This window comes from Muntiacus reevesi, chromosome 1 (genome assembly GCF_963930625.1).
Source record: "Muntiacus reevesi chromosome 1, mMunRee1.1, whole genome shotgun sequence".
Classification (NCBI taxonomy): Eukaryota; Metazoa; Chordata; class Mammalia; order Artiodactyla; family Cervidae; genus Muntiacus; species Muntiacus reevesi.
The window spans coordinates 217,754,485-217,776,600 of record NC_089249.1 but is presented as its reverse complement, the minus strand read 5'-3'; the positions used below and the strand labels follow the sequence as shown (position 1 = coordinate 217,776,600).

The 22,116-nt window shown below is 37.1% G+C and overlaps 1 protein-coding gene across 1 annotated transcript; it reads left to right on the top strand.

Moving 5' to 3' along the window:
* The first annotated feature begins 9,284 nt into the window (after positions 1-9,284).
* Positions 9,285-21,117, top strand: LOC136167303 (olfactory receptor 7A17-like). Its single transcript, XM_065934836.1, has 2 exons — positions 9,285-9,425; positions 19,997-21,117. The coding sequence occupies exon 2, from the start codon at positions 20,013-20,015 to the stop codon at positions 20,988-20,990; it is 978 nt and encodes a 325-aa protein (XP_065790908.1). The 5' UTR covers positions 9,285-9,425; positions 19,997-20,012; the 3' UTR covers positions 20,991-21,117.
* Positions 21,118-22,116: the final 999 nt, after the last annotated feature.

Here is a 22,116-nt window from a genome sequence, read left to right as displayed (position 1 = left end):
ATGCTTTGAAAAGTCCACCTTTTCTCTGAGATTATATATAAAATATGTGTCCCTTGGTTGCCTCAAGGACATTTACATTTAAAAATGTAAGTTGTTTCAAGAGACCAGCTACATGGCTTCATTTTATGTAACACTTTATTTTTCTTTTCTAATTTAATATACCATCTACATTCACTTTCTTATGAAAATTTCTCAAGCATTGATATAATATGAAATAATTTTACAGTAAAAATTCATGTTATAGACTTTACTGTGTGTCCCCACACCTCTCCCCCACACACATTATCTTTTGAAGACAAAATCCCTAAAACCTCATAATCTGACTAAAGTTGGAGCTGTGCCTTTAAAGGGGTAGAGAAGGTAAAAAGAAGCCATTAGAGTGGGCCCTAATCCAACTTGACTTGTCTCCTTGTTACAGGAGATTAGTACATACATGTCAAGAGACACCAGAGCCATGCAATCACAGAGGGATGACCATGTGATAAGGCAGTCTGAGGGAGGTCATCTGCAAGCCAACGAGAGAGGACTCAGGAGAAAATAACCTTGCTCGTACCTTAATCTAGCCTCCAGAGGTTTGAGAAAATCAATTACTGCTGTTTAAGCTACTCAGTCTCTGGTTCTTTGCTGTGGCAGCCCTAATGAAGTAATGCAGTTGGCTACCTGGATTCCATTGGTAATGTTTTACTATACTGGCTTTTCCATCATTCTATCATCCACCATGTCTTCTTTTTTAATATATCTTAACTAGATTGCAGACAGCTTTAGATTTAATCTCTAAATCTTTTAGCACATGTATTAGAGTTCAATTGACTGAGAATGGAAGATCTTCCAGGTGGCATTTTGGAAATAGCTAATAATTTGGTGCTGACAAGCTGGTTGCTGTCCACATGGACCTCTTTACAGGATTGGTTGAATATCCTCAAGTTATAGCAGATTAGTTCCTTTAGAGAAGGGTCAGTCTAAAAGACTAGTGAGGAAGCCTCAGGATGCTGTATGATGTAGCCTCATATGTCACACAGTCATTTCTGCAGCATTGTATTGATCACGTGTGTCACATCCAATGCAATTTGGGAGAAGACCACACATGGCATGAATGCCAGGTGTCAAGGATCATTAATGATCATCCTGGAAGCTAGCAAACACACCCTTTTCTCCAGGCCACATCTCCACATCAGTAAAAAATTTCTTCTATTCTTTTCCAGCTTGCTCCTGCAAGACTGGTGTGGTTGTAGCTGTTTAGGGCATCCAGAATTCATGGCTAGGATTGCCACAATTTAGAAGGTCTCCTTTCCCCCTTTATTTTGCTCATCTTCTCTCTCTACTCTTCTCTATCTTGTTTCTGGCTCCAACCTTCCTTTTCCACAAATGTCTATTTGAGCAGAAGATGTTCTTAGGGATATCTGAAAATGCAGCAGATCAGAAGGGTTTGCTGAGGCAGGAAATGCTGGGGGAGGGTTCATTTCCTGAGCTCCAGTGACTTCCTGGGGAATGGGAGCTTGAAGCATCTGCTGACTTGTCAAGACTGCTGTTGTCTTCCTTATTCTGAGCCTGGAGTCCTCAACATTTTACAGGACAGGGAACACTTGGCTTGATGGGGCTTTATCTACTCACTTAAATTGAGGACAGACATATCCATATTGCAAGAGGAGGTTGAAGAGTTACCAGCTAGGGTTTAGCAGCTTTTTTGATAAAGGAGTTACCAAAGGGTCAGTCATCTCTTCTGTAGAGAAGGGCTTGATACACTTGCATCCTGGGCCTCATCTTCATTTATCTTGAAAGTTCTGTTTGCTGTTGCTTCTATTAACTCTTATTTTGTAAAAATGAGAAAGGAGGAGGTTTTCTGGGCATCTGTTTGACTCTTATTTTGGAGAACCTGGTGGGTTGCCTGTTGAGACTCATGAGAGATGGAATATTCTTTGCTCAGGACACTCTAATATATAGTCTTTGGAAGCCAAGGGAGGAAGCTGCAATTTATGTTGGGTGAGAATGGTGTGGCATTTGTGGGATGTCCTTTCTTCCTTATTGTGCAGGGGTTTTTAAGTTGATCTTTGGTATTTCCATCTTGTCTATTCTTGGAGGCCTATAGGCAATTGTTTACTGATTGTTCCAACATCTGATGGGACCAACAGTCTGGGATTCCTATTTCCCTGGTACTGGACAATTCATTTCTGCCTGTTGTCCCAATTTTTCAAGTGTTTTATAATTTTATATATGAAAAAGCTTATTGTAATGATAGAATTAGAATGGAATACAGAGGAAAAAAAGAATACTAAGTATTAAGGTCAAAATATTGCAATCTACTACAAAAAGATTATGTAACTGCATAATTGTATTTGATTGAATTTATTTGAAAAAAATCCCCAAAAAGTTGTTTTCTGAATTTGAATAATTAAAAAAATACATATTCATACACCTTCTCAAGGCTAAGCCATAAGTGAATATTTATTAGCATATAGCATTAGAGTTCACATTTGTCTTTCTTCATTGAATATTCAATTTAATGAGAAAATAATATAAATTAAATTGATAGTAATACACACATAACTTGTTTGAGACTCTCTTCCTTTCCTACTTCAGACTGGGGAGTTTTCAGACAAGCATGATAGGCTTCCTTGTCCTTCACTTTCTCCCAGGGTATGCTCAAATTCTTTTCTGTTGAGTTGGTGATGTTATCTAATCATCTCAATCTCTGCCACCCCTTTCTCATTTTGCCTTCAATCTTTCCCAGTATCAGGGTCTTTTCCAGTGAGTTGACTCTTCACTTCAGGTAGTCAAAGTGTTGGAGCTCCAGCTTCAGCATCAGTCCTTCAAACGGATATTTACAACGGATTTCCTTTAGGATTGACTGGTTTGATCTCCTTGCAGTCCAAGGGACTCTCAGGAGTACTCTCCAGCACCACAATTCAAAAGCATCAATTCTTCAGTGTTTAGCCTTCTTTATGGTACAACTCTCATATCTTTACATGACTACTGGAAAAATCATAGCTTTGACTATACGGACCTTTGTCAGAAAAGTGATGTCCCTGACAAATGCTTAATATGCTTTCTAGGTTCATCATAACTTTTCCTCCAAGGAGCAAGAGTCTTAATTTTGTGGCTGCAGTCACCATCTACAGTGACTTTGGAGCCCCACAAAATAAAATCTATCACTGTTTCCACTTTTTCCCGACAAATTTTCCATGAAGTGATGGAGCCAGATGTCATGATCTTAAGTTTTTGAATGTTGAATTTTAAGCCAGTTTTTTTTTTACTCATATCTTTCACCCTCATCAATAGGCTCTTTATTCCTCCTTGCTTTCTGCCATTAGAGTGATACCATCTGCATATCTGAGGTTTTGATATTTCTACCAGCAATCTTGATTCCATCTTGTGAGTTACCCAGTCTGACATTTTGCAAGGATGTACCCTTCATATCAGTTTAAAGAGCAGGTAGACAATATACAGCTTTGACATACTCCTTACCCAATTTGGAACCAGTTCACTGTTTCACATCCATTTCTAACTATTGCTTCTTGACTTGCATACAAGGTTTCCCAGGAGATGAGAAAGATGGTCTAGTATTCCCATCTCCTTAAGAATTTTCCACAATTTGTTGTGTTCCACACAGTCAAAGATTTTAGCTTAGTTAATGAAGCAGAAGTAGATATTTTTTAATCTTTCTCTTGCTTATTCTACTATACAACAGATGTTGGCAGTTTGATCCTTGGTTCCTCTGCCTTTTCTAAATCCAGCTTGTACATCTGGAAGTTTTCAGTTCATGTGCTGTGAAAACCTAGCTTGAAAGAATTTGAACATTGTTTTGCTAGGATGTGAAATGAGCACAGTCGTATGGTAGTTTGAACATTCTTTGGCATTGCCTTTCTTTGCGATTGGAATGAAAACTGACTTTTTCCAGTTCTGTGGCCACTGCTAAATTTCCCAAATTTGCTGGCATATTGGGTGCAGCACTTTAACAGCATCAACATTTAGGATTTTTCAATAGCTCAACTGGAATTCTATCACCTCCACTAGTTTTGTTCATAGTAAGGCTTCATTGTAATTCTTCCTAAGGCCCTCACACTCCTGGATGTCTGGCTCAAGGTGAGTGACCACACCATTATAGTTATCTGGATCTTTTTTGTATAGTTCTTCTGTGTATTCTTGCCACCACTTCTTAATCTCTCCTGTTTCTGTTAGGTCCTTACTGTTTCTGTCCTTTATGGTGCCCATCTTTGTGTGAAAGTTCCCTTGGTATCTCTAATTTTCTTAAATAGATCTCTAGTCTTTCCCCTTTTATTGTTCTCCTTTACTTCTTTGCATTGTTTACTTAAGAAGACTTTCTTATCTCTCTTTGCTATTTTCTAGAACTCTATACCCATTGGGGTACATCTTTCCCTTTCTCCTTTGCCTTTTGCTTCTCTTCTTTTCTCAGCTATTTGTAAGGCCTCCTCAGACAACCAGTTTGCCTTCTTATATTTATTTTCCTTAGGGATGGTTTTGGTCACCACCTCCCATACAATGTTATGAACCTCCATCCATAGTTCTTCAGGCATTCTATCAGATTTAATCCCTTGAATCGATTTGTCTCCTTCACTGTATAGTCATAAGAGATTTGGTTTAGGTCATACCTGAATGGCCTAGTGGTTTTCCCTACTTTCTTCCATTTACGCCTGAATTTTGCAACAAGGATCTCATGATCTGAGCCAGAGTCAGCTCCAGATCTTGTTTATGCTGACTGTACAGCGCTTCATCTTCTGCTGCAAAGAGTAGAATCAATGCGATTTCAGTATTGACCATCTGGAGATGACCGTGTGTAGAATTGTCTCTTGTGTTGTTGGAAAATGGTGTTTGCTATGACCAATGTGTTCTCTCAACAAAACTCTGATAACCATTCCCCTGCTTCATTTTGTACTCCAAGGCCAAACTTGTCTGATTCTCCAGATATCTCTTGACTTCCTACTTTTGCATTCCAATCTCCTATGATGAAAATGATGTCTTTTTGTGTGTGTGTGTGTGTTAGTTCTAAAAGGTCTTGCAGGTCTTCATAGAACCATTCAACTTCAGTTTCTTCTGGATTAATTGCTGGAACATAGGCTTGGATTACTGTGATTTGGAATGGTTTGCCTTGGAAATGAACTGAGATCATGATGACATTTTTGAAGCTGTACCCAAGTAGTGCATTTCAAACTCTTTTGTTGTCTATGAGGGCTACTCCATTTCTTCTAAGGGATTCTTGCCCACAATAGTAGATATAATGACATCTGAATTAAATTTGCCCTTTCCCATACATTTTAGTTCACTGATTCCTAAAATATTTTAATATTTACTCTTGCTGTCTCTTGCTTGACCAAATCCAATTTACCTTGATACATGGACCTAACACTCCAGGTTCCTATGCAATATTGTTCTTTACAACATCAAACTTTACTTTTACCACTAGACACATCCACAACTGAGTGTTTTTTTTCTACTCTGACCCAGGCTCTTTATTCCTTCTGGAGCTAATTCTCTGCCCCTCCCCAGTACCATATTGGATACCTACTGACCTGGGTGGCTAATCTTCCAGTGTCATATTGTTTTGTTTTTTCATTCTATTCATGGTGTTCTTGGGGCAGTACTGAAGTGATTTTCCATTCCCTTCTGTAGTGGGCCATATTTTGTCAGAACTCTCCACCATGACCCATCTGTCTTGGATCACCCTGCATGGAATGGTTCATAGCTTCATTGAGTTACACAAGGCTGTGACCCATGTGATCATTTTGGTTAACTTTCTGTGATTGTGGTTTTTATTCTGGAGACTATGGAATTATAGGACTTGCTTCTTCTGTCTGTCCTCTGATGGATGAGGATAAGAGGCTTATGCAAGATTCCTGATAGGAAGGATTGGTTGTGGGAAAAACTGGGTCTTGCTCTGGTGGGCAGGGCCATGCTCAGTAAATCTTTTATCCAATTATCTGCTGACTGGTAGGACTGTGCTTCTTTCCTGTTAGTTGTTTGTCCTGAGGCAATCCAATCCTGGAGTCTTCAGGCTCTATGGTAGGGCTACTGGCGACCTCCAAAAGGACTTATGCCAACAATCATCTCCCAGGGCTGCTGCTGGCAATGCCCCTGTCCCCAAGGCGGCCAATGCCATCCCATGCTTCTGTAGGAGACCTTCAAACACTCACAGGTAGGTCTTGCTCAGTCTCTTGCGGGGTGACTACTCCTTTCCCCTGGGTCCTGGTACACACAAGGTTTTGTTTGCACCTTCTAAGAGTCTCTGTTTCCCCCACTACTGTGGAAGTTCTATAATCAAATTCCACTGTCCAGCAAAGCTACCATATGATCCAGCAATACCTCTTCTGGGCACATACCCTGACAAAACCATAATTCAAAAAGACACATGTACCACACTTTTCGTTTCAGCACTATTTACAATAACCAGGTCCTGGAAGAAACCTAGATATCCATATCCATTGACAGATGAATATAAAGAAGTTGTAATGTATACATACATATATGTATACACACACATATATATATGTATATGTATACATATATATGTATATACACAATAGAATATTGCTCAGCCATATCAAGAACACATTTGAGACAGTTCTAATGAGGTGGGTGAGCCTAGATACTGTTACACAGGGTGAAGTAAGTCTGTGGGTAGCCTTTTGCTGATGATTGGTTGCGTGTTCTTGTTTTGCTTGTTGTTTGACTGAGGCATCCAGTGCTGGGTGTTTCAGGCAGTTGGGTGGTGCTAGAACTTGGATTCAGGCTGAGGACTTCATGGGATTTGTCCCTGATTAATACTCCCTAGTATCAGAAGTCCTAGGTAATCTAATATCCTGGACTCAGCACTCCCACCCCAGAGGCTCATGTCTGACTTCTGGTCAGGGAAAATAAGATCCCATAAGCTGTTTTTTATGGCAATAAAGGGAGTTGAAACAAAAAACACTCCCTCCCCCCACCCCACAAAAGAAACAAACAACAACAGCAAAAATAAGAAATAAGAAATGAACCTAGACAAATGGTAAAAGCAAAATCAGAGAAATGGAAACAAAAACAAAGGAATATACACAAACACAAATGAAACCAAAACAGACCAAAGGAAAGAAAGTCCAAGAGAGTGACCTGGCAAGAAAAGGAAACTAAAAAATTAATGAACCAATTAAAAGAAAAATAAAAAGAAAATAAGACTAAAGTAGAATTCCATATAAGGAATAAAGCAAAGAAAACAAAACAAATAAACACCCAAAAGCTCCACACCCTGTGCATGACACAACAGTAGCACCCTGCCTCCAAAGTTGCTTGGCTTCCCTCCAAAGGCACTCACTGCCGTGGACTTCCTCCCTCCCATTCCCTTGGGCTGTCTCCTCACTGTCAGCAGTAGTTCTAGCCCTATGTTTGCACTCCAATCACCAAGTTCCAGCTACCAGCCACCGTCCTTTCTGATGGACTCACATCCCTGTCCAGGGTACACAGTTCCAGTTTTTCACATTGAGTATAATGTTGGCTATGGTCTTATCATATGTGGCTTTCATTATGTGAGGTGTTTTATACCTACTTTGTTTAGCATTTTCATTATAAATGTCTAGTTTTTCAAAAGTTTCTCTGCATCTATTCAGATGATCCTATGGTTTTTATTCTTCCCTTTGTTAACTAGAAGTATCACATTTTTCATTCCGTGGATATTTAACTATCCTTGTATCTCTGGGGTAAATCTCAGTTGGTCATGATGTACAATTCTTTTAACATGTTGTTGAATTTGTTTCACTAGTATTTTGTTGAGGATTTTTGCATTTATTTTCATTGGTACAATTGATCTGTCATTTCCTTTTTTGTGGTGTCCTTGTCTGGTTAAATAATGAAGTTATAAAATTCTTACAAATGAATGAATTAAAAATTATATGCAAACCTGAATTTTCACTCAGAAGATCTAAAACTACCTACACCTGACTTGCACAGGTCCACAGCCTTGCTACTCAAAAAAGGGTCCACAGGTTAAGACCTGTATCATCAACATCACCCAGGAAATTCTTTTGATTTTCAGAATAAGCGGGCCTTCCAGGTCCTGATGATTCAGAACTTGCATTACAACTACAACCATGGGTGTTACCTATGTATGTTGAAATTGAACAAATTCTGGTTTTCTCACCTTCTCATGTTGACAGTTGGGACTAGATAGTTATTTGTATTAGGTATTGTTGGTGTTCAGCAGCACTCCTTCAAACACTGATGAATATCCCTAGGGGCAATATAATCTCTGATTGAGAATATTGACCTGCAGTTTGGGCTTCTCAGGTGATGCTAGTGGTAAAGAACCTGCCTGCCAATGCAGGAGACAAAAGAGACATGGGTTCAATCCCTGAGTCAGGAAGATCCCCTGGAGAAGGGCATGGCAACTCACTCCAATAGTCTTGCTTGAAGAATCCTAGGGATAGAGGAGCCTGGGGGCTAAAGCCATAGGGTCGCAAAGAGTTGGACACAACTGATGCAACTTAGCACGTACACATGGCCTACAGCTTGAAAAATGGAAGTATCCAGACAGAATTCCAATTAAGCCCGTTTCCTTACTCAGTTTGAACCTTTAGGTGGACCATTAAATTCCCTTAAACACATTATTGCAATGTGGGACAGTGTTCATAATGTTATAATACTACTTCATAGGATAAACTTTTCTAAAAGTTATGTCAGGCAATGCCTGTAAGACACAACTCTCAGATTAAATAGCATTAAAATGTCTGCATATATTTTTATAATTAAGAAATATCTTATAGTGAGTGACTAAATGATGGCTCCTAACTTGTGATTTGGTATGAAATCCCTAGTTTTTTGAGCAAATGTGTTAGGAAGCCATTGAATGTGATGCCAAGATTAAATATCAGATGAACACAGTTCTCCCTCTTGTTGAAAAGGGAAGAATAATTTTCTGAAGCTAAAAAGGCCATGTACCAACCACAAATTAGTCTTTAACGGATCTAAGAGACTTGGTCCTGATAGGTTCCTTAGTCTCATTCTTTGGAGAAAATATTACTTAAGGGTTGAGATAACATGTTCATGGTTAGATCTGAAAAACAAAGACAAGCAGTAATAAAAACTGGATTCACTTGACCTCTAACCTGACCTCTTGGGATCAGAGAATCATTTGGAAAAAGTTGCCTTTTGGTTTTTTCCAGAAGCCCAGAGGGAAAACAGGTACTTAGAAGTTGTAGTAACTGGAAGAAAATGTGCTTAATGAGCAGGCATCGTGATTTATTAATGTCTCCTTTGTTGCATTCCCTTAGTGTTTGCATCCCTAAGCTGGAGAAGACGTGATATTTGTTTTCTTAGTCTGGATCAGGATTGTGCTTTAATACTCTGCAGTCTCGTCTGGTGACAGAGCTTCAGTCTTCATCATCAACAATCCAAGAATTAATTCAACTCTCACAAGCAACCTACCTCTCAGAAACCCCATCTAGGTAAGTCTGAGAACACAGGAAGTGCTCCATAAAAGATTCAGAGAAAAGGAAACTTGAGAACTTTTATCTAAAATCAAATAAGAGCCTAATCAGCCTAGCCCAGAGATGAGATATTACTGTTTTTGTATTCATGATTAACTAATCATATGTAATTGATTTATTTAATTTGTTAATAAGGATGTGTCTGTTTGACTCTACAATGCAAGCTGACAAGTGATGGGAACGGAGGTCTGATTCGATGACATTGTAAATGAGTGAGATAAAATAGTTCCAGTAAAATTAAAACATATATGAGTTCTACTGTTCAGAGAAGGAGGAAAGAGTAATATATGTAGAAGACTATGCAGCAAATTATGACTATTATTTTTTAGTTTCTAAGTTGGGGTGTATTTAAGCATGTTCTGTATTCACTTAAAAGATCCAGACCAAAAGAGGTAGATATTACTGCAACAGCAGTTTATGAGAATCTATTTCAGAGTATCTTTTCTCATGCTGTGTATTCATATGAAAAGACATATTTAATAAGTCTGAGGAGGAATATTAAATACTTTTCCTTTGCAGTAATTTCATTACTAGCAAGTCTGCATTTTGGAGAAGGGGTTGTTACTACATATTTACATTCTCTATTGCAAATGGAATGTGAAAGACATTTGCCCAGTTTACATACAAGGGTTTGAGTTTTTAAATACTGTTTTTTATTCCACATCTAAAGAAAAAAACTATTTTCCAGTAACTTTGCTGTTTGACATCAATTCTTATATATATACACATGTGTATTGGGGGTAATGTGTGAAAATATATATATTTTGTTTAATTAGCTCTATTAGTCAATCATGTCATATTCTCCCTTATTACATGTCATACAGGGAAATTTTTTCTATATCCTCTGTTGTAATAACAACATCTATACATGTTACATTCTTATTTCACATCGGTTTTTTCCATATTAGTAGCTTTTTGACTTTTGTGATTAGATGTTTTCACGATAGCAATCATCTTCTCCCCTCTTGTGGAAGACATTCTTTTGCATTCAGATAACTACTGCTTTTTTTTCACAAGCATATTGGAATTGCTTATCTTTTCACTCATAGGAAGTATAACTTTGGATACTGTTTCTTCTGCTTTTCAAAAATTGTACCTTTAAATATATTTTTCCATGGGATTCTCCAGGCAAGAATACTGGGGTGAGTTGCCATGCTCTTCTCCAGGGAATCTTCCCAACCCAGGGATCAAACCAGTGTCTCTTACATCTCCTGTATTGGAAGGCGGGTTCTTTACCACTGGGCTTCCCAAGTGAGCACTACCTGGAAAGCCCCTGATCCAGGATGCACGTTCACAAAAACATTGAAGAGTAAAACACAAGCACATACATGAACACTCACACACAACTGAACAGCGCACCATGAGACAATTTTGCATGGAGCTCTACTATGTCTTCCCTGATAGCTCAGTTGGTAAAGAGTCTGCCTGCAGTGCAGGAAAAACCAGGTTGAATCCGGGGGAAGGGAAGATCCCCTGGAGAAGGAAATGGCAACCAACTCCAGTAGTCTTGCCTGGAGAATTCCAAGGACAGAGGAACCTAGTGGGCTGCAGTTCATGGGGTTACAAAAAGTTGGACACAACTGAGTAACTAACACTTTCACTTACTATGCATAATGTTCCCTGAGTTTTTTACTCCATTCTATTGAATTCTTAGAAACCAGAGTCTGAAACCTTAATGGGTCTCAATGTTAGAATGTGGAAAACATTCCTCTGATGTATTCTGTACTCCTATGTTAGTACATATGGCTTTCTGTATCTTTGGGTTCTACATCTGTGGATTCATCCAACTACAGATTAGAAATAGCCCCCAAACATCCAGAGAGTTCCAAAAAGTAAATACGAATTTGAGATACACCACTATGATAAACTTTGCTGTTCATTACATCCAAATGAACTATTTTATACTGCTGGAAGTTTGCACTTTTTAACTCCCTTACCCATTTTGCTCCTCAATCTTCTCTGGAGACCACCAATATTTTTCCTCTTTCTATCATTATGTTTTCTGTTTGTTTGTTTGGTCTGGGATTTTGTTGTTATTTTAAGATTCCACATGTAAATGATATTATGCAGTGTCTGTCTTTCTCTGTCTGACCTTTTCATTTAACATAAAACAGTCAAGGTCCATCCATGCTATCATAAAAAGCAATATTTCATTATTTTTTATGGCCAAATTAAAAAGGCATAGCTTCTTTATTCATTCATCCATTGATGAGAATTTTATTGAATCAGAAGGTTGTTTTGGGTAACAAACATTTTAATAATATTCATTATTTCAATTATAAGCAGGGTATGTCTTTCCATTTATTTGCATCTTCTTCAATTTCTTTTATCAATGTCTTATACTTTTCAGAGTACAGGTCTTATGGCTCTGCAGTTAAATTTGTTCTTAGGTGTTTTATTTTTTTTAATGCAACTGTAAAAGGGATTATTTCTTAATTTCTATTTTGATAGTTTGTGATCAATGTATAGAAATGCAGCAGGTTTGCAACTGATTTTCTCTTCTGCATTTTGTTGAATTCATTTATGTTTAAAAGTTTTTGGTAGCACCTAGAATTTTATAAACATAAAGTTATTTCTTCTATAAATGGTTACAATTTTATGTCTTCTTTCCAATTTAAAGGCATTTTATCTATTCTTTGCACTATTTCTTTGGTTGGAACTTCAAATACTATTTTGAATAAAAACGGCAAAAGAAAAGACAATATATATATTTGAAAATTTGTAAAACTTAAATATAAGGGGTTAGTATAAAAATGTGTAAAGAACTCATATAATCCAATGGATAAAAAATAATAACTCAGGCTTCCAGCTCAAGATGGTGGAGTAGAAGGACATGTGCTCATCTCCTCCTTCAAGAACATCAAAATCACAACTAGCTCTTGAACAACCATCAACAGGAGGATGCTGGGACCTACCAAAAAAGATACCCCACATCCAAAGACAAAGAAGAAACCATAGTGAGATGGTTGGAGGGGCACAATCTCGATAAAATCAAATTCCATACCCACCAGGTATACTGGAGAACAATAGTACCAAAGAAGTTCTCCCACTGTTGTGAAGGTTCTGAACCCCATGTCAAGTTTCCAGCCTGGGGATCCAACAAAGGGACTGGGACTTCCCAGGGAATCTGACCTTGAAGGCCAGTGGGATTTGATTGCATGACTTCCACAGGACTGGGGGAAACAGAGACTCCAGTCTTGGAGGGCACAAATAAAACCTTGCATGCAGCAACACTTAGAGGAAAGGAGCAGTGACTCCACAGGAGACTGAATCAAAACTATCTGCTGGGTTTGGAGGGTCTCCTGTGGAGGTGTGGTTCAGCATGGGTTCACCACAGGGATGCGGGCACGGGCAGCAGAAGTCTGGGAAGGCCCCCCTGGTGTAAACCATAGAGCCCATAGACCTGAGGACTGAGTAACCCCAGGTCAAAAAAGTACCAGGGAGGGTGTACAACCCTACCCACCAGCAGATGATTGGATGAAAGTTTTACTGAACAAGGCCCTGCCCACCAGAGCAAGACCCAGTCTTTCCCACCACCAGTCCCTCCCATCAGGAAACTTACACAAGCTTCTTAACCTCCTCCGTCAGAGGGCAGACAGAAGAAGCGAGAAGAAGCACAGTCCCACAGCAATTAAAACAAAAACCACATTGCAGAAAGTTATGTCCCAGATGAAGGGAAAAGATAAAACCCCAGAAAAACAACTAAATGGAGTGGAGATAGGCAACCATCCAGTAAAAGAATTCAGAATAATGATAATGAAGATGATTCAAGATATCAGAAAAAGAATGGAGGCAAATAAGATGCAAGAAATGTTTACCAAAGACCTAGAAGAACTAAAGAACAAACAAACAGAGATGAATAATACACTAGAAGTAATCAATAGCAGAATAACTGAGTCAGAAGAATGGATCAATGACATGGAGTACAGAATGGTGGAAATCACTGCCTCAGAACAGAATATAGAAAAAAGAATGAAAAGAAATAAGACAGCCTAAGAGATTTTTGAGACAACATTAAATGCACCAACATTCACATTATCAGTTTCCCAGAGGAGATGACAGAAAGAAAGGACCTGAGAAAACATTTGAAGAGATAGTAGCTGAAAACTTCCTGAACATGGGAAATGAAAGAGTCTACCAAGTCCAGGAAGCGCAGAGAGTCCCAGGAAGAATAAACCCAAGGAAGAACAAACTGAGACACATTATAATCAAACTGAAAAAAATTAAAGACAGATAAAATATTAAAAGCACAAGGGAAAAATGACAAATAATATACAAGGGAACGTCCATCAGGCTAATAGAGCATTTCTCAACAGAAACTCTACAAGCCAGAAGGGAATGGCATGATATATTTAAAGTGATGAAAGGGAAGAACCTACAACTAAGAACACTCTACACAGCAGGACTCTCCTTCAGATTTCATGGAGAAATCAAAAAGTTTGCAGAAGAGCAAAAGCTAAGAGAATTCTGTACCAGCAGATCAACTTTACAACAAATACTAAAAGAATTTCTCTGGGCAGGAAACAAGAGGAGGAAAAGACCTACCTACAGAAATAAACCAAAACAATTAAGAAAATGGTAATAGGATCATACATATTGATAATTACCTTGAATGGTAATTGGGTCAAATGCACCAACCAAAAGATATAGACTGGCTGAGCAGATGAAAACGTGCATTTATGCACTTCCTCTTACCTCATCACTCTGCTTGACTCCCCAAATTGTATGTAATTATTTTATATTGTTTTATGTTGTTAGGCTAATCATGTTCCTATTATGGCTTGCAATTGTAATTATCTTTTATTTTTTGTGAGGCTATTGATTGTGAAAACTGAGGAGCATCTTTCTTTATGATGATTGTGTAACTATTATTCATTTAATTTCATTGTATCATGATTGGTCAACAGAAAAATAACAGAATTCTTTATCACCAAAGCTACCATTTAACAGAAAAACCTGTAATCACTTTTTAAAATCCATATGTATGTCAGAATTATCTTGGAAGTATTTGAAAAATACAAATTCCCAGGGTATTGCTTTATTTCTCCATATCTCCATATATATTTCTAATGAGCAGTCATGTTTAAAAATATTGGACTATATAAGGATTTTTTATTTTTATCTAGTTTGTTTCCCTTTTTCTATTTCATACTCAGTGCTCCCATTTAATTTATGTTTTCCAATTTCCCCATCTCTTTGTTTTTATTTGTTTAGGATCTTTCTCAAGACTTTATCAAGCATAATAGAAAAGGTTTTGTATACATATATATAATACATATAATATACATTTTTTAGAAAACATATGAATTTTTGCCTAACTAAAATATTTATGACATTTTGATTCCACTTGTTTGACTTAGTATGAATAGAATGCTAGATTTCTAATTTAAAAAAATATACAATAAACAACAAAGGCTTACTGTATAGCACAGGGAACTATAGTCCATATCTTGTAGTACCCTATAATGGAAAACAATTTCAAAAATAATATGTGTGTATATGTATAACCAAGTCACACACACACACACACAAAAACCCTCTACTTTTTGAAATTAAGTAACGTTTGTCTTTTTGTCAGTTTTTCTAAATGTCCTGCAGGCATCTAATAACAATGTATGAGACAGAAAATTTTAAAAATATTTGTAGAGGATACAAGATAAGTAGAAATAAAAATCTATTGTATTTAAATTATTAATGACATCATTCAAGATGCTCCTGTTCTTATTTTTTCTGTACTTGATAAAATATTCTCAGAGAAATGTGAATATGTCTCACTATGATTATATATTTTTTTCTTTTCCCTTGCATTTCTTCTCATTTTTGCTTTATTTATCTTTGTTTCTTTGTTGTTAGGTGTCTAATGGTTTATGATGTCTATCTTCTTTGTGAATTTTACCTTTTATCACTAAAAATATTCATCTTTGCTTCATTTTAAAATGAATAAATAAATTTAATTTTTAAACATTATGAGGAATGGAGATACATTTTTGATGGAAAAATAGGACAAAATTTTGTCATGAAGTAAAACTGGTTATTTGAGAATGGGAAAAAGGAAAACCAGGACAAAATTATAGAGGAATTTGGAAAGGAAATCTTGGGGGAAAGTGTATGCTTTTTCAAATTGACTAAGATTAAAGTATACTTAGTTTTAAAATGTTGATAATCATAAGGTTTAATATCAAAAGTAAACTGATGCAATATTAGAATTTGGTTTCCTCTGTTGGAAGAGCAAATTTTGTTGGATTTTTTAATCTGTTCTTAATAAGAAACTGTAAACAAAAGTACTTTTTCTTTGTTTTTTGCCTTTTAAATTATGTCAAAAAACAAAAACTTCTGTGTTTTAACAAAACAAAACCCAATTTTTAAAATGGGCAAAGGACTTGATTAGACATTTTTCCAAGGAAGATATATGAAACTCCAAAAAGTACATGAAAAAATGTTCAACATCACTAGTCATTAAGGAAATTAAAACTCAGAGATAGCACCTCACATTTTTTTTGAATGGTCATCTTCAAGAAAGTATAGTTTAAAAATGTTAGCTTGTGTGTGGATTAAAGGGAACCCTTGTGCACCTTTAGTGAGACTGTAAATTCTAACAAGCACGATACTGTGGGAAACAGTATGGAGGACCCTCAAAATATTAAAAGTAGAAATAATTATGATCCAGCAGCTCTAATCCTGGGGAAATATCTAAGGAAACAAAAACACTCTCTTAAAATAAATCTGCACCCTTATGTTCATGGCAACACTATTCACAATAGCCAAGACATGGAAAACAACCTGAGTGTCTATGGATGGATGAATGGATAAAGAGTTTGAGATGCATGTATACAGTGGAATACCACTTAGTCATAAAAACTAAGAAATTTGATGATTTATGGCAGCACGAATGGACCATAAAGTTATTATACTAAGTGAAAGAATTCAAACAGAGAAGACAAATACTGTATGATATTACTCATACATGGAAATGTAAAAAATTGAAAAAAACATAGAAAAAGAAAATAGACTTTTGGATATCAGAAGTAGAGGGTTGAGGCTGGAGAAAATGAAAAGTTTGTCAAAAGACGCAAACTTCCAGATATTAGAAGTTATTGGCAGGTGGATTTTTTACCAGTGAACTACAAGGGAAATCCCAGTTCACAATACATGTAAACTAAATCTTCATGTTGTACACCTTAAACTTATTCAGTGATGCATGTCAATTATTTTTCAATGAAACTAGAAAAAATGAACAGTTCTTACCATGAATTTTTTAAGTGGTGAGAGTAGACACTCTTGCTTTTCTTGTTCTTGATCATCATAAAAGAAAAGTTTTCTGTTTTTCTTCATTGAATATGGCATTAGCTGTGGGATTATGATATATGGCCTGTATTATGTTGAGGTTTGTTCTTTCTTTACCCAATTTGTTAAGAGTTTTTATAATAAAGGATGTTAAGAGTTTTTATAATAAAGGATGTTGAATTTTGTCAAATGCTCTTTCTGCATCAATTGATATGAACATAATGATTTTTAATCTTCACTTTATTACTATAGTTTATCACATTGATTGAGTCACAGATATTGAAACATGCTTGCATCCTTGGAATAAGTCCCATTTGATTATGATATATGGTCCTTTTTGTGTGTTCTTGAATTAAGTTTGATAACATTATATTGAGTTTTTTTGCATCTATCTCGATCAGGGATATTGGTCTGTAATTTTCTTTTCTTGTGGCTCTCTTGTCTGGTTTTGGTATTAGGAAAAGTTGACTTCATCAAGTAAGTTTAGGAGAGTTTTTTCCTCACCTATTTTTGAATACTTTGTGAAGATTCGTATTAATTCTTTTTAATATGTGATAGAATTCACCAGTAAAACCATCTTTTCCTGAGAAAATTTTTTGTTGGGAGGTTATTTCTCACTGATTCAATATCCTTAGGAGTAACTGATCTCTTCAGATTTTTCCTTTCATAATGATTTAGTTTTGGTAAATTATGTTTTTCTAAAAATTTATCTGCTTTTCTCTAGATTGTCCAGTTCGTTCACATATAATTGTTCATAAAGGTCTTTTATAATTCTTTGTATTTCTCTGGTATCAGTTATAACATCTCTTATATCTGATTTTATTTATTTGAGTCCTGGGCATTCCCTCTGAGAAGCACACACAGACACACACACACATAAACTTTCATCTCCCTCCTCCCTCCCTTACTTGAAGTCACTTTTCAAATATCATCTTGTTTTCAGGTGTTGCATAAATACCCATAAAAATTAACTGTACTATTCACTCACTCATGTTCACCTCCTTTCACTTTCTTCATAACACCCATCCCATCTGAAATGGTATATACTTTTCTTATTTGCTCACCACTACCAGGTGGCTCAGGCCTCCCAGGTAGCTCAAATGGTAAAGAATCTGCCTGCAATGTAGGAGACCTGGGTTCGACTCCTGAGTAGGGAAAATCCCTTGAAGAAGGACATGGCAACCCACTCCAATATTCTTGCCTGGAGAATTCCAAGGACAGAGGAGCCTGGTGGGCTACAGTCCATGCAGTCGCAAAGAGTCAGACAAAACTGAGCACACACACAACTTTATCATTTGTTTAAACAATTTTTGTCCATTTTTCTCCATCATTGAAATGTAGGGATTTTTGCCTTTCAGCACACTAAGCTATTGCCTAGACAATAAGTTAAACATGGTCAGATCTCAGTTTACAATCCTGAAATGCATGAAGAATTTCTCATTAAAACTACAGAATACATGACCTCTTAGGGGTGAAATGTAGGAACAAAAAGTCGATGTCCAAGGTGGCAGAGTAAATGCAACAAAAAAAGCAGATCCATATGCAAAATATTAAAGCAATTTTCTTGACTACAAAACAACTGTAGCATTTTAATTGTGTATGGAATATTGTCAGTCAGTCAGTTCAGTTGCTCAGTTGTGTCTGACACTTAGTGACCCCATAGGCTGCAGCACGCCAGGCTTCCCTGTCCATCACCAACTCCCGGAGTTTACTCAAACTCATGTCCATTGAGTTGGTGATGCCATACAACCGTCTCATCCTCTGTCAGCCCCTCCTCCTCTGGCCTTCAATCTTTCCCAACGTCAGAGTCTTTTCTAACGAGTCAGCTCTTCGTATGATGTGGCCAAAGTATCAGAGTTTCAGCTTCAGCATCAGTCCTTCCAATGAATATTCAGGACTGATTTCTTTTAGGATGGACTGGTTGGATCTCCTTGCAGTTCAAGGGACTCTCAAGAGTCTTCTCCAACACCACAGTTCAAAAGAATCAATTCTTTGGTGCTCAGCTTTCTTTACAGTCCAATTCTCAAATCCATACATGACTACTGAAAGAATCATAGCTTTGACTAGATGGACCTTTGTTGGCAAAGTAATGTCTCTGCTTTTTAATATGATGTCTAACTTTTCTTTCAAGGAGCAAGTGTCTTTTAATTTCATGGCTGCAGTCACCATCTGCAGTGATTTTGGAGCCCAAAAAATAAAGCTTGTTACTGTTTCCATTGTTTCCCCACCTATTTGCCATGAAGTGATGGAACTGGATGCTATGATCTTAGTTTTGAATATTGGGTTTTAGACCAACTTTTCCCACTCTCCTCTTTCAATTTCATCAAGAGGTTCTTTAGTTCCTCTTCACTTTCTGCCATGAGGGTGGTGTCATCTGCATATCTGAGGTTATTGATATTTCTCCCAGCAATCTTGATTCTAGCTTGTGCCTCTTCCAGCCTGGCATTTCACATGATGTACTCTGCATAGAATTTAAATAAGCAGGGTGACAATATACAGCCTTGACATACTCCTTTCTCAATTTGGAACCAGTCTGTTGTTCCATGTCCAGTTCTAACTGTTGCTTCCTGACCTGCATACAGATTTCTCAGGAGGCAGCTCAGGTGGTCTGGTATTCCCATCTCTTTCAGAATTTTCCACAGTTTGCTGTGATCCACAGTCAAAGGCTTTGGTGTAGTCAATAAAGCAGAAATAGATGTTTTTCTGTAATTCTCTTACTTTTTCTATGATCCAACGGATGTTTGCAACTTGATCTCTGGTTCCTCTGCCCTGTCTAAATCCAGCTTGAACAGCTGGAAGTTCATGGTTCACGTACTGTTGAAGCCTGGCTTGGAGAATTTTGAGCATTACTTTACTAGCATGTGAGATGAGTGCAATTTTGTGGTAGTTTGAACATTCTTTGGCATTGCCTTTCTTTGGGATTGGAATGAAAACTGACCTTTTCCAGTCCTGTGGCCACTGCTGAGTTTTCCAAGTTTGCTGGTATATTGAGTGTAGCACTTTCACAACATTATCTTTTAGGATTTGAAATAGCTCAACTGGAATTCCATCACCTCCACTAGCTTTGGTCGTAGTGATGCTTCCTAAAGCCCACTTGACTTCACATTCCAGAATGCCTGGCTCTAGGTGAGTGATCACACCATCGTGGTTATCTGGTTCATGAAGATCTTTTTTGTATAGATACAAGTAATTTATGCAATACAAGTTTGTATAAATATTAGTAATATCGTTTCCTTCTTTCCTAGAAGTTGCTTCAACCACATGGAACCACATAATGATACACAAATTTCAGAATTTCTCCTTCTGGGATTTTCAGAGGAACCAGAACTGCAGCCCCTCATATTTGGGCTTTTCCTCTCCATGTACCTGATCACTGTGTTTGGAAACCTGCTCATCATCCTGCTTGTCATCTCAGACTCCCACCTCCACACCCCCATGTACTTCTTCCTCTCCAATCTGTCCTTTGTAGACATCTGCTTCACCTCCACCACCATCCCAAAGATGCTGTGGAACATCAAAACTCAGAGCAAAGTTATAACCTATGAAGGCTGCATCGCACAAATTTATTTTTTCATACTCTCTGCAGTATTGGACATCTTTCTCTTGACTGTAATGGCCTATGACCGGTTTGTGGCCATCTGCCACCCCCTGTATTACACAGTCATTATGAACCCTCGGCTCTGTGTACTGCTGGTTATGGTGTCCTGGATAGTGTGTATATTGAATTCCTTGTTACAAAGTTTAATGTTGTTGAAGCTTTCCTTTTGCACAGATGTGAAAGTCCCCCACTTTTTTTGTGACCTCAGTCAAATGATCCAACTTGCCTGTTCTGACACATTTCTTAATAACATGGTGATGTATTTTGCAAGTGTCCTGTGGGGTGGTGGCCCCCTGGCTGGTATTCTTTACTCTTACTCTAAGATAGTTTCCTCTATACATAAAATCTCATCATCTCAAGGGAAGTATAAAGCATTTACTACATGTGCATCTCACCTCTTAATTGTCTCCTTATTTTTTTGTACAAGCCTAGGAGTGTACCTTAGCTCTGCTGCTACCCATGGCTCACAGTCAAGTGCAACAGCCTCCGTGATGTACACTGCAGTCACACCCATGCTGAACCCCTTCATCTATAGTCTGAGGAACAAAGACATAAAGGGGGCTATGAAGAGATTCTTTGTGATGGAAAGTCTTAAAAGGCCAATTATTCTGGGTCTGGAGAGGTGCCCATGGCTTTTATAAGGGATCAAAGCCTCAGTCAGTAGTTGTGATTCTTTAACCAGATTGTGAAAGTAGAACTTCCTTTTATTAATTTTCTGGAATTTTCATTTTATCAGCTATTCTATGTCTCTTAATTACTCATTTTATTAAGCTATCTTCTCTCTCAGATATTCAACAGCTTTCCCCTCTTTTTTCTAAAATATTCCCAAACTTTGATATTAAAAATTGGACATTCTCAAATTTCCATTTACTCATGTAACTACTTGGATTTACTAAGAACAATGTCTTATCAAATGACTAATATCACCCCATGTAATGTGTCTTTAGTTTTACTAAAAAAGGAATCATCAAATATCACTCCAAAGGAAAAACATGACAAACATGGAAGCTAAGCCATCTTTGTAAGATTATAGGAGAGAAAAATCTGAGATCATAGCTTTTCACTTCTGGGTCCAACATTCCTTGTATATCAGATCCTTAACTGGTATTCCTGATATTGTAGACTTTAAAATAAAAGTGTGTTTTACAACAGGGCATTGGGTTTATTTTCCTAATTAGGATTTTGTTTTCTCATCAGCCTGTATGTCCACATTACCTACCATAGTCACTGGCAAAGCTGATTATTGCATACACGTCTGCCAGTGTAGTCTACACAGAAACACAAATTGCAACACAAATTGACTTAAACAGAAATTTACTTAATATCACCTTCCAGTCAGAAATGATCTTGAATATAATAAAGTAACTTTTAAAATATACTTTTTATTATTATTTATGACATTTTTTTCAAGATGTGCATCTACTCATTGCAGTCTGGAATACTAGTTTCAATGTATAAGGGGACCTACTCACTGAAATGAAGGATTGATTAATCTGCTTTATGTTTTATTATTGAATTATCTTGCTCTTCCTACTTGAAAACTCAAGGTGAGCCTATAACTATGACTTTTTCCATTGGTCTTAATGAAACATCTCATCAATTCTAAATGTTGTCATAAACAAAAAGAGCAGTGAATGGACAACATCATCCACTACATATCTCTCATATACAAATGAATTTCTTCAATTTGCAAGATCAAAACTGATTCATAAGAACATGACTTCCTGCTTAGACTTAAGATTCAGGTTCGGCAATTTTTGTACACAA